This window comes from Jaculus jaculus, chromosome 20, assembly GCF_020740685.1.
Source record: "Jaculus jaculus isolate mJacJac1 chromosome 20, mJacJac1.mat.Y.cur, whole genome shotgun sequence".
Lineage (NCBI taxonomy): Eukaryota > Metazoa > Chordata > Mammalia > Rodentia > Dipodidae > Jaculus > Jaculus jaculus.
Genome location: NC_059121.1, coordinates 26150529 through 26163542, shown reverse-complemented (window position 1 = coordinate 26163542; position 13014 = coordinate 26150529). Strand labels below are relative to the sequence as shown.

The window sequence follows — 13014 nt, the reverse complement described above, 5'->3', positions numbered from 1 at the left end:
TTTGAACGCCCCCCCCTTTTTTTTTAGTCCTGTGCCTCAGTGTGAGTGAGCCCTTTTGGAAAATACAGTGCAGATGGGTGACCAAGAGTCACCCTGCGCCTTTCCCTTCACCCTCAGTGTGGACCTTTAGCGTGGCTGAGGGACAACGGGGCACTGTGGCTTCAGCCCTCAGCTCCGCGAGCTCCCTTCACCTTGCTCGTCCCACTTCAGCCTTTCATCGCCTTTGTCACCAGACACATGAGGACATCCAGGAGCAGAAAGCTGAACCCAATTATCCGAGCTAGATGTCTCAACACAGTCACATTTGATGGGATGCAATTACCTTGAAATGCCCACTGATTAAATTGATACTGTGCTCTTATTAGTAGCACCTGGGGGCTCTGGAATATACAGAGAATTTTAATTGTTCTACATGGTGTTGTTAGATGAGTTGAACAACGTAAGATAATGAAATCCCTTTTGACTTGAACAGTCTAGAGGGAAAATGGAATGACTGTGCTAAACAGTGAACATCTGAGAACACGCTTTGTTCATATATTAGCAAGTGGGTCTTAATCGAAGTGTCTTTTATGCTTTTACACAAGTCTTGTGTTTGTAATCTTAAAGATTCTCGAAAATACTGACGAGAGGACTTTTGTCATACAGGACTTTGTTCCTGGTAGGGTAGAGAACATTCACTAAGGGACCATTTCATTTGGGCACCATTTTTCATTATTCACTCCTCTGAGTTTTATCCACAAGAGCAGTTTTCAAATTAGACCTTGGAATAAGTGTGCTGTCATTTTTCTAAAACTTAATGTTCCAACATGACTGCTCCTTTTATATAATATTAATGTTTAACATTATTGGCTGACCCCCCTCTGTCCCCCCCCCGTCCCATTTTTAGCTCCATGGTGCAATGTATGGAAGTGGAATCTATCTTAGTCCAATGTCAAGCATATCATTCGGTTACTCAGGTAATCCTGCATTTTGTTTCTTATTTCAATCTTACCGATTTCTCACTTTCTTATTGTTAAATACCTCAGGCATAGATTTCTATCACATGGCTGAAATTTGCCAGATATATTTGTATTGAATTCAGCTGGTAAGTGTGAGAAACAAAAGAAACTCAGTGGAACTACTTTCAAGAAAAATTTTGATGAGATTGTGGGGAAAAAAAAAAAGTCTTGGAGGTCAACAGAAGGCGTATGCGGTGGGGATCCTGGTTAGTTCCTAAGGTGGGCCGAGCAGCCTTCCACTTACTAGTCTTGATGATCCTTGGGCAGTGGAGTTTGTGGCATGAGCTCGCTTGTCCTCTTTAAGTATCACGTAATATCCAATTCATATGCTTAAAAAATAGCAACTGGCAATATTCCTCCTTTCCATAACTTCATTGTCAGATGTCTTTTCCCTCTCACTTTTAAATAAGCCCACGTTACTTCACACTTAAAAATGTATATATTTATTTAATCTACTTAATAAATTCATTTATTTACACATGCAGGATGTGGGAAGGGTGGGCACCAGGGGCTCTTATCCTGGCAAACAAATGCCAGATCCTTGCATCACCTTTGTGTCCGGCTGATATGAGCAGCTTGAGAATTCACACAGGACTTTGCAAACAAGCCCTTTTCACCACTGAGTCATCTTGCCAGGCCCATCCTTCTCATCTTTAAATGTCTATAGATGCGATTGGTTGTGTGTGCGTGTGTACACAATGCAGGGATATTACACACATCGTAAACGTGGTACCTGGATCATGAGTCTTGCTATCTGTGTGAAGTCTAAGGACCCGGAGAAACATGAACCTCGCCCATACACCTTCACTCATTAACAAAGTATACACTCTGTCAGCCATAACAAGCCATTTCTCAGAGGTGGAGAAGTAAAATTGGAACACATAAAACCAGATTTCTACTTAGAACTAGCAAGAGAAAGTAATGGCAAAGTACAGTGAAATGCTTGTAGGAAGAAAACGGAAAAATTTTCAAGGTTTACATAACAAGGAATGCCAAACTAAAAATACATAATGAAAAATTGAAAGATGGCATAATATGTTCATCTAGTAATCCCAGCAACTACAGCTGGATAGCAAATCAACACAAACTTAAGAGGAAACACCCCTGCCCCCTTTAATTATGCTCATAGATGCATACGGTCAGGAACCCGCTGTCTGAACTTGCCAGGTGATACTTCTGTCTCTCAGAGCATCCCCTAAAAGAGTTGGGATCTAGCTCAGGCTGACCTCTGACTACCTGTTTGGTTCTGTTTTTCTACAATCTATCACACCCAGGCAAAGTGGTATTACCAGAATGAGTTAAGGTCTGTGGCTTTTATAGACGAGGTAATGCATTTTTTTCCCTACAATTAGAAGAAATGGTAAATGCTACACAAAATTGAGAATATATTAATGATCCTTAGAGTTGAAGTAAAGTGCATTTCTCTGTCATTGTTTTTATTTCCCAGTCATTATCCTGTCCCTGAACTAAGCCAATGATAAAAAGTGAAATCTCAGCAGGGCGTGGTGGCATGCGCCTTTAATCCCAGCACTTGGGAGGCAGAGGTAGGAGGATCACCGTGAGGTCGAGGCCACCCTGAAACTACATAGTTAATTCCAAGTCAGCCTGAGCTAGAGTGAAACCCTACCTCAAAAAACAAAAAAACAACAACAACAACAAAAAAAAGTGAAATCTCTAATTAACTCAACATTTTATGAACAAATATTAAGGGGTGGAGAAATGGCTCAGCACTTTGGGAGCTTGCCTGCAAAGCCTAGGGACCTGGGTTCGATTCCCCACTACCCACGTGAAGCCAGATGCACAAAGTGGTGCATGCATCTTGAGTCCATTTGCAGTGGGTTAGAGGCCCTGGAACGTCCATTCTCTCTCTCTCTCTCTGTATCTCTCTGTCAAACAAATAAATAAAATATTAAGGACAAATTTTAGGAATTTTCTAAATGTATTGTGTTCAAAAGAATTTCCAACCCCTGTTTTTAACGCAAAGGAAAACAAACCAAGATGCCTCCCTTCTTAATTCTCGTGAGACAACCTGAACTCATAAGCAATCCTCTAGGTTCTGGGGCACCGAGCAGCAGTTCCCTCGGGACCCTTTGTGACTACAACATCTGGCCTGATTGGCGTCCCACGTCTGCGGTAGACCCTGGCAACGTAGCTGGGCTCTTCTTTGAGTGGCGTCGCTCAGCTTTGTCCCTAAACTTCTGTCTCACTGATGTTTTCAGGGATGAACAAGAAGCAGAAAGTGTCAGCGAAGGACGAGCCCGCGTCGAGTGGGAAAAGCAGCGGTGTGTCACAGGTGGTATCAGGACGAAGCGACAGCGTCTCTCACCCCTGAGCTGTGGCCTCACCAGCCAGCGCGGTGTCGCTGAGCGCCGAGGCTTATGAAGCTTGCAAAGTTATCTTAAGTGGTCACTGCTCACAGACGAATATAAGACTCACCCCAAAATACGATCACCAAATCGCCCACAGGCAATAATTGTTTAATGGACATGTCTGATCTTTCCCACTGTGATCCCAGAGTTTCTCGCGGACTCTAGGGGATATTACTGTCCAAAGCCAGATAACATTCCTGACTCCTTATCTGACTGGGAGGACTCAAGCCATTGAAAACATGCTTGGGCAGGTTTGGTGGAGGAAAATATGCCATGGAAAGGGATGTTGACTGCTATGGGATAGAAGACGGCCCAGGATGAGGAAGTGGCATGATGAGAGAAACACTCTGAGAAGGTGGCATTGGAGCAAAGCTTTAGAGATGTAGAGTATACAAGCTATGGGCTTCTCTGAGAGAAAGAACATTCCAGACACAGAAAAATTGAAGACAAATCCCATGTTGGTTTATTAAAAAATAATAATAACAAGTACAAGCCAGTTAAACCAAAACCTGATGAATAACATGCCTTTAGCTTGTCTAATGTCTGAATGTAAAACCAAACACCAGTTCTGAATGAGATTTTTGAATTCCTTGTGGCTCAGTAAAAGGTGCTACATATGTTGGTTGGTTTTTGGCTAAATTTAGATAATTTGGAGTGATTAATTTTAATGTTTGAAAAGATGCAAATTTAATTTTGTTTATCTTGATAAAAAAAAAAACTCTCGAGGCTTCCAGTAAAAATAAATTTGAGGCTCTAATTATATGTTGCGAGACTACTAAACTCTAATGTAGAATTGTTTTAGTTCCTAAATTTTATAAGTGATTTGATAATGATTACACAATACTACAAAACAGCTGAATATTAAGAGTGTGTAAAGATTTTGATGCTAGTATAGATAGGCTAGCCTTACCTAGGGCTGTTTTACTCAGTACTATTTTCCAGCAATGAGCAGTTTTTCACGTGTGTCCCGTTCTTACTTTATTTTTTAATTGTTTTATGGTTTAGTCTCAGAAAAAAGGACATCAATCCCAGTTCCTGCAGAGCCGTAACTTGAAGTGTATAGCCTTATGTGAAGGTACGTGCCCTCTAGGTGCCCTGTCCTCCTTGGGTAAGAACTCAAATGTGTTTACACAACTTTTGTGGTGGAGCAACGAACACACTATTCCTTAATACCGTCTCAAATTCAAAATAAACAGCATGGAGAGAGCAAGAAGGTTAAGACCCAAGTGCGAAATTGGCAGGAGCCCAGGCAGTACGGTGTTTTATTCCTGGCAGATGTTTAAGAATGATAACTCTGGGCTGGAGCTTTGCAGGTGTTTGCCTGCAAAGCCGAACCCAGGCTTGATTCCCCAGGACCCACGTAAGCCGGATGCACAAGGGGCCGCATGCGTCTGGAGTTCGTTTGCAGTGGCTGGAGGCTGGAGGTCCTGGTGTGCCCATTCTCTCTCTCGGTCTCTCTCTCTCCCTCTTTCTGTGTCAATTAAATATATAAATAAAAATATTTTTAAAAAATTTAAAAAGAAGGATAATTCTATCTTTCTGATGGAATAACAGACCAGGAGCTGAGAAAGTAACCCAGTGGCCGCCCGCCCACCCTTATCCTTCCAATCTGAACTTGGTATGCAGGGATTGTAGGTGATTTGCAAGGTCGTGTACTTGCCTTGGCTCCTTTGCTTTAAAATTTGACCGGAAATACTCGTTTTCTCCTTGCATTAGGAATTTGAGCAGTCACTGTCATCTGCGGTTTGAATTTTTAACCCCTGGTGTCTGTCAATGACTCTGAGTTGCTGTTTACACAGTGCCTGAATCAGCAGCTACTGGCTTTGATAATTTCAAATGATTTCTCTCCTGCTATTAGAAGTGTTTTGTAAATCACAAACTTGTTACGATTCCTTTCATTGATTTTACATACATTGATTTTTTAAAATATTTTTAAAACAGTTTTATTTTATTTATTTGCGAGAGAAAGAAACAGAGAGAGAGAGAGAGAGAGAGAGAGAGAGAGAGAGAGAGAATTGGCATGCCAGGGCCTCCAGCCACTGCAAACAAACTCCAAATGTATGTGCCCCTTGTGCATCTGGCTTACGTGGGTCCTGGGGAATCGAACCTGAGTGCTTTGGCTTTGTCTACAAACGCCTTAACCACGAAGCCATTCCTCCAGCCTGTATTTACATTTCTTGAATAGGCTGAGGCTTATTGTTTTTTAAGAGGCTCATTTGTACTATGCGTTTTTGCTTTTAGATTTCAGAAAGGATCATAGACACTCGGGCTAGATTGGGATTCTTTTAGAGTGAAATAATTGTTTTAACTGTATCTTCCATTGCAGTGATCACCTCTCCAGATCTGCACAAACACGGAGAGATATGGGTCGTTCCAAACACGGAGCACGTCTGCACACGATTCTTTTTCGTGTACGTACAAGATGTTCTAGTTTATCTGTGACCGTGGCTGTGGGAACATGATAAACCAGTATTTGAGCTTAACGTTAACTGAATGATTGGTGAATTTCAATAGGCACAGTGAAAAAGGTGATGGATACATGCTGCTAAAAAAAGAAAAAGAAAAGAAAACTTTGAAGAACCTGGGGAAAAGCAGTTGTTGATTTAGAACTGAAGGATGATACTCAGTTTTCTTTCAGCAGCTCCCAATACTTGCACATTAAGACACTTTAGAACTTGGAACAAAGACTAGAGTGAGGGAGATAGTCTACCCGATGAAAGTTGATTCACGTTTCATGTAATGTGGACTGTCAAGGCACCACACGTTGGGGTGTATGAAAGCTGCCCAGACATATAAAAAACACTATTGTTCATTCCTAATCAATAAGTGCAAAGGGCCCATTGGATTTTCACCTTGGCCTTGACTTCCAGCTCCTGTCCCGTGCCTCTTACCTCATCCTTCACCGTGGCACAGAAAGGATTTCAGGGAAGCATTGCACATAGTGGTTTTGTACATTTGCCATTCGTAAATACAAGGAGGAAACATGATCTGGGGCACATCGAAGTGACAGTCTCAGAACGGCTGTGATTACCTATGTTCCAGCACTCTGTGTGTTAAGCATTGTCTCGTTAACAAATTGGCAACGTTCACAGAGAAACTTGTATGTACTGCCTGGTCATCTTCTGGGTCCTGTGAAACTGTGACTTTATTTATTTGAGAGAGAGAGGCAGATAGAGATAGAGAATGGGCACTCCAGAGCCTCTAACCAGTGCAAATGAACTCCAGACACATGCACCACCTTGTGCATCTGGCCTTATTTGGGTACTTTAGAATTGAACCTGGGTCCTTAGGCTTCGCAGGCAAGTACCTTAACTGCTAAGCCATCACTCCAGCCCCATACTGTGACTTTTTAATGATACATATTTACTGTCTATGGAATTCTTCTTAACAATGAGGCAGGGTTGAGGATACTAGAAGGAGCCTCTGTTTTATCATCAGACAATTTGAGTCCCAACTCAATGGAAATTAATAAGACAGCAATTTGTCAATCATGTAATCTCCCCATGCTTTATCAGCAATATGGGAATAATATAGCTACCAGTATCAGTCAGGATTTCACCAGCAAGCAGATGGCCCATTAAAAATAATGGTAACTTTTATTACCCACACTGAGATTTTTCATAAAAGTGTGGCCACGAGGAAGCAGCGTGTCTATAGTAACCTGGGCCCAATGACAACACCACCATTACGGGCCCTCGAGTCCCAGGGGCTGAGACTAGAAGCTGAAATGCCCCTCTCCAAGTCTTTTCCAGAGGAGTGTAATGCTGGCGGCCGGGGAAGGACAGCCATTGGGGGCCAAATGAAGGCAAGGACAGGCTCGAGACTCAGGACTCCTAGGGACGTTGTGTCTGCACATTGCCTCTGAGAGTCATTATCGTGATACTGAAAAGCTCATAAAACATTTTATCTCTTCTTTTTGAGTTATTTGTTATCCACTGTTAGACTCTTGCGCAGTCTTCCAAAACGAAATCTTCAGTCATAAAATTGTTGCATTGGGTAGCACTGGGATTTTTGTCAGAAAAAAACAAAACAAAACAAAACAAAAACCTGAGTCCTTTCATCTAATCCACTCTCTTTATATTTTATACAAGTTCAAGTGTATTGAACACATTGAACAAACTTACGTATTTAAGTACATAGCTCTACTTCTAATATCATTTCCTTTTAAATTCGACTTGAGTGGTCATGAAGCATATCTATGTATGGAGGGATTGGTTCCCGTAGAGAAGAACCTCTGTATTTCATAATGGGGAAAGGAAAGTAAGGAGCGGCCTCGTGAAGAAAGGAGGAAACTTTCGGTACTCTCAGATGTTTTGAAAGTGACAGAAAGTGGAAAATTATATTGCAATCATTCCCATGGCTTTATACACACGAATGAGATTTCATGCCTTTTATCTGCACTCTAAGGAGACAAAAGATTCATGGAATAAAATGGAGAGAATTCAAAATGCATCAAAGGGCGAATCCATTCAGTAATTATTGCACATCCTGATTACAGCATCTGTTTCCTTCTTTACAAAAGACATGACCCCAGGCCCTGGTTGTACCACTCTCAAGAGCGTAACATCGAGGAGAAGAGAAAGTGTTGAGAGTGAAGTGATGGGCTCTTCGGTAGAAACTCAATGCCTGCTTGTTTTTCACTTTACATTACAATTTTAAAATACTATGTGATCTCTGATTATAAGCTTCAATAAGAATATAAGTAAACACATACATGTATGATAGGTGAAAATAATTTCCATGCTTTACATTGATTTTCCAGACTTTGTGAGCTCCTTGAATATCCTATGAGCATTCCTTCCAACATCCCAATAACACAGAGGAAGCAAAGTTAAGGAGGAAATTTTTGTTTTGTTTTGTTTCCTAAGGTAGGGTCTCACTCTAGCCCAGATTGACCTGGAGCTTTGTAGTCCCCGGCTGGGCTTGAATTCCCCATGATCCTCCACCTCTGCCTCCCTAGTGCTGGGATTAAAGGCGTGGACCGCCGCTACCATGCCTGGTTTAAGAGGGGAATTTTTAAAAGAACAGACTAATGTATCACTACATATTAAAAATAAATAAAGAACCATACTGCATAGAGAAAAATAGGAGAGGGGAAATTTGAAGACTATTTTGGGGAATTCTAGAATGAATAAACTTAATTAAACATAAATGCTGCGGGCAAAAATGCAACAATTCAGATGTTATGAGCAGATTCCAGCCAATTTCTCGTGAATAGAAATGGATAGTAAAGCTTGATTTCATTGCTGACCTTGAGACGCACATTATACAAGGACAGGAAGACCATATGTAGAAATGAGAAAGCCGATTTGAAAGGACAGAAGATGGGCTTTTAGGAGATGGGAAAGCCAGTGTATATTATGTGCAGATAGCAAAATGTCTCCTCTTCCTCTCCCCCTCTCTCTTTTCTCTTTCTTCTCTCTCTCTTTCCTCTTCTTCTCCCTTCCACTTGGGAAATAGGGTTTTGTTATCTATCTTAAGCTGTCCCCAGACTCACAGCAATCTTCCTACATGTGCCTCAAATGTTACTTCACAGTGAATGAGGTCTCAGAACTACAGATGAAAGCTCATAAATGATGAAAGCTTTCATCTCATTATGGCATTTTTTATATAATTAGTATAAAATCCAAGAGAAAGTTCTTGATGTGAAAACACAGCAGGACGTGGGCTGTCCCAGCCTCCATCACTGTTGGGGGTGGGTTCTTTTCATGGGATCTCGGAGGATCTAGCTACTAGGGCCATAGTTGGATGGTTCTCCATTTTCACTGAAAGAACTGAGATGTATAAGTAACCTTTCCTCTACTGTTTAACCCAGGAGGCATCTGATTTTCACCACATGTAAACCTATGCATAGACTTAAGGTGGTGAAATGTGTAGACCCCCTAAAAGGTCACACAGAGAATGCAATTTGCCTTACTGTTGTGTGTGTGTGTGTGTGTGTGTGTGTGTGTGTGTGTGTGTGTTGTTTGTGTTATTATTTTTGTTTTGTTTTGTTTTGAGGTATGGTCTCACTCTAGTCCAGGCTGACCTGAAATTCACTCGGTAGTCTCAGGGTGGCCTTGAACTCATGGCCATCCTCCTACCTCTGCTTTCCAAGTGCTGGGATTAAAGGCATGAGCCACCATGCCCGGCTTTGTCTTACTGTTTATGCAACCAAAACCAGACCAGGCCATCCAGCCGCCTGTCTCCCGATCTTGGATGTATTTTGGAATATGTTTAGATAGAAACGGGGCATTCACACACAGGTGGTTTCTAAAAGTAGCTCCTTTTCATTATTGAAGTGGAGGGTATGTGCAACACAGTACAGGTGGGGGCCCAGGCTTCCAACGAGCTCCTGGGTACATTGTTAGGAAAGAGCTGTGGGGTGTGTCTACTACTGTTGCATGAAATGTTTTTTGTTTTTCTTTTTTCCTCCTGAGGAGATGCAGACATACATCTGTTCACCCCAGCTAGGGTACAGAAGACAGATCAAAGTGCCACCATTATACCAAAACCAGCCCTAGTCAACCAACGAGTTTAATGGGAGCTACTTACAGGGCAGGGTGAGGGGTTACTTACATGAACATGGACTCCCCCAAGGTAGCTATAGCCCAGCGTGGATGGAGACCTCCCCACGTTCGCTTCAAGGAGCTCCTTATCTCTTGATCTGCTACCCTCCTCATATCTGTCTGACCTTGAGGCTCTGAGGCCTCATGTGGCATTACAGACAGCTGACCCAGGTGGGGGTATGATGGAAGATGGATTTGTGAGGGGAGAAGTGGGGATGGGGAAGGAACTATCGTGGTCTGTTGTGTACAATTGTGGAAGCTGTCAATAAAAAATTAAATAAATAATAATCAAAGTTTTGCTGGGGAATGAAATTGTGTAGCCTCAAAAAAAAAAAAAAAAATCTGAACTGTATCCCATGCTGAGGCCTAGGAAATAAGTCTGAATGCATGTGCCAGGCAGCCTCGGGCAGTGTTAGCCAGCAGGTGAGGACAGGAAAGATGGGAAAGTAGCCGGGCGTGGTGGCGCACGCCTTTGATCCCAGCACTCGGGAGGCAGATGTAGGAGGACCGCCGTGAGTTTGAGGCCACTCTGAGACCACAGAGTGAATTTCAGATCAGCCTGGACTATAGTGAAACCCTACCTCAAAAAACCAAAAATTTTTTTTAAAAAAAGGGGGAAATTATAGCAGTGTGCAGGTAAATTTCACCCATCGATCAAGTCCACACTGCAGAGAGCATACACAGTAGGTTTGACGTGAGTCCCATGTGTCTTAGTCAGTGGTTTAAATGACACGGGAGGCAGCAGAAGTGCAGGCTGTACCAAGAACAAGTGGACCCTGGGCAGAGTCAAGTGACATGTAGATTTGAGATCGGAAATCAGAAAGCCACACAGAACCAGAAGAGCTCTGGGACCCAGCTCAACTCCATGCCAGTCCCTTTACCATCCAAATCTCAATCCTAGAAGGAGCTGGTCTGTCCGTCCTGGGCAAAGACTGCTATCCACTTTAAAGCCAGGCTGCCTCCCTGCTCCTGAGAAACTTCACGGTTTAGCTATTTTTTTTTTTTTATTTTAACCTGAGGTCCAGTAACAACAGGATGCATATAAACAAAAATAATCTAATACACTTTACTTCTCTAATAACATTTATCTTTAACACAGCCTTCCCCCAAGTACCTGATTCCGTGTGAACCACTCTAAATCAATTTGCTCATGTTTATTAACATAGAACTTGATGTTTGAGCTCTCTAAGAAGTATTGATAGGTGGAATGTGCCGCATGCTTTTTTTATTCTTTGACTTACATCAGTGTTCAACAGGGAGTTGGGAGAGAGCGGCCAGGGAGTACTGAGTAGATAGAAAATAGCAGACCTGTGTGGTAAGAACTAACCCAGTTGACCAGCTCCTTGGACCAACTCCAGTCTTGGCGCTTAGACTTGCTACAGGTGGAATCATCTCTTTGTGTGGCAGCGGTAGATCACGTCAAGGAGCAAAGTTTTCATTTTCTAATATTGTGCTATCGCAGGGGAATTTAAGTGTGATGAGGAAAAGGCAGTGGTGTGCATTAATCTTTAAGACACTGTTTGTCCTTTCTGAAGTAATTACCACTTCTTGAAAGCCTCTGTCTTGAAGCGACTTTTAATGTAGTAAAACAAATTCATCACCTATCTCACTCTGAATATTATCTAGAAAGTCTGAACAGCCATTCTTCGGGAATTCTTATTGCCTAAGTACGTTTCTTTGAGAAAATGAGTTATCTAAAATGTAATTATTTCCTTCTTAAGAACTTGGGATTGCTGCCCTTCACCGGCATAGCTTCACTTTTACTGCCAGGCTAAACGGAGCAGGCTTGCATTCTAATGTGAAGTACCACATAAATAAAAATGTGTCGCAGACTTTACAGAATACCCAAGCGGCGCTAAGGGGAAGGGCAGCTGGACAGTAGATAGGAGGACTGCACGGCCAAGAAGCAGAGGTAGAAAGTCAAGTGAGAGTCAAGGGTGAGAAGGAGAGAAATGGCAGGACTGGCGTTAAGAAGTCCAGAGCCTAAGGAATTTCAAGCTAAGCTGGCGGGTTCGTTGACTCTCGGATTCACAGCAACTTCTGATGGAGACCATCACATTGTCGGAGTCACTGAGCAGTTCCCCTCCAGTGAGGCAGTGCTTCCTGTGGGATGGACAGGCTACAGTGAAAATGGGAGGACGGGGCTATAGTAAAGCACAAGGGAGGAAAACAAGCTATGTCACCGAACCCCCTGGGCTGTGTTTCATTTATCAAATAGCATTTTGATGCCATTTAAACACTGTCGTCTTTTTAAATGTTTCCTGTTCCCTGTGCTTTTTCCACTGTAGGTATGAAGACGGCCAAGTTGGAGATGCGAATATTAACACACAAGAAGGAGGCATCCACAAAGAGATCCTCCGAGTCATTGGTAACCAAACTGCAACTGGTTAAAGGACCACTTACTCAATAACTAACTAACTAACATGATTTGAAAGCCTTCCTCGGGTTCAAAGCTGGATTTTGAACTGAAGAAGATGATAAAATAATTTATTATTATGAACAAAAGTAACCCTTTGAATACTGATTTTTTTCTTAGTATTTCTAAGTATCTCATTAAGTACCTAAAATGGTATAAGATTTATGAATTGTAGGGAAATGAAATATAGTAATAAAATTAAGACGGCACTTGAACTGACATTTGGGTTGCATACACAATAAACAGATTGAAAAACCAGTTTTGTGCTGATACTTTTATACCAAATTCTTTAATTGACATTTCCTATTATACACTGGCATTTTAGCCTATTCAAATAGATTTGAGAACATTTTATAACGGCCTCTAATATCTACCAGATATTTTTGCAATAAGTGTAGAGTCTACACATTCCTGTGTGCTTGGTACAGTTAGTGACATGAACTTTGAAGTGTTTTGGGAGGGACATTCCTTTCTCATTTTTGGGTATAAAACAGCAGTAAGATACCCAGTGGGTGCTTTGCCTAAAAACATGCACTACTCGTTTGTAGATTGATGCATTGAGACATGTGACTGTGTGTGTGTGTGCCTATCCACACATATGTCTTTTGATGAGACATGGGATAGCTTCACCATTCTGTCATCCAGTGAGTGAATAAAATGCTCAGTGAGTTGTCAATCTGGTC

At 42.0% G+C, this 13014-nt stretch overlaps 1 protein-coding gene across 4 annotated transcripts in view; it reads left to right on the top strand.

Annotated features, from left to right (window-relative positions):
* Parp8 (poly(ADP-ribose) polymerase family member 8) overlaps window positions 1–12589 on the top strand; it is a 168611-nt gene extending 156022 nt beyond the window's left edge. For all 4 annotated transcript variants that reach the window (XM_045139008.1, XM_045139011.1, XM_045139010.1 and 1 more), the window contains 5 exons: window positions 887–956; window positions 3218–3291; window positions 4373–4442; window positions 5694–5778; window positions 12204–12589. In XM_045139008.1, the coding sequence (XP_044994943.1) occupies window positions 887–956; window positions 3218–3291; window positions 4373–4442; window positions 5694–5778; window positions 12204–12306 (402 nt within the window). In that variant the 3' untranslated portion in view covers window positions 12307–12589. The remainder of the gene's footprint in view (window positions 1–886; window positions 957–3217; window positions 3292–4372; window positions 4443–5693; window positions 5779–12203) is intronic.
* The last annotated feature ends 425 nt before the right edge of the window (window positions 12590–13014 follow it).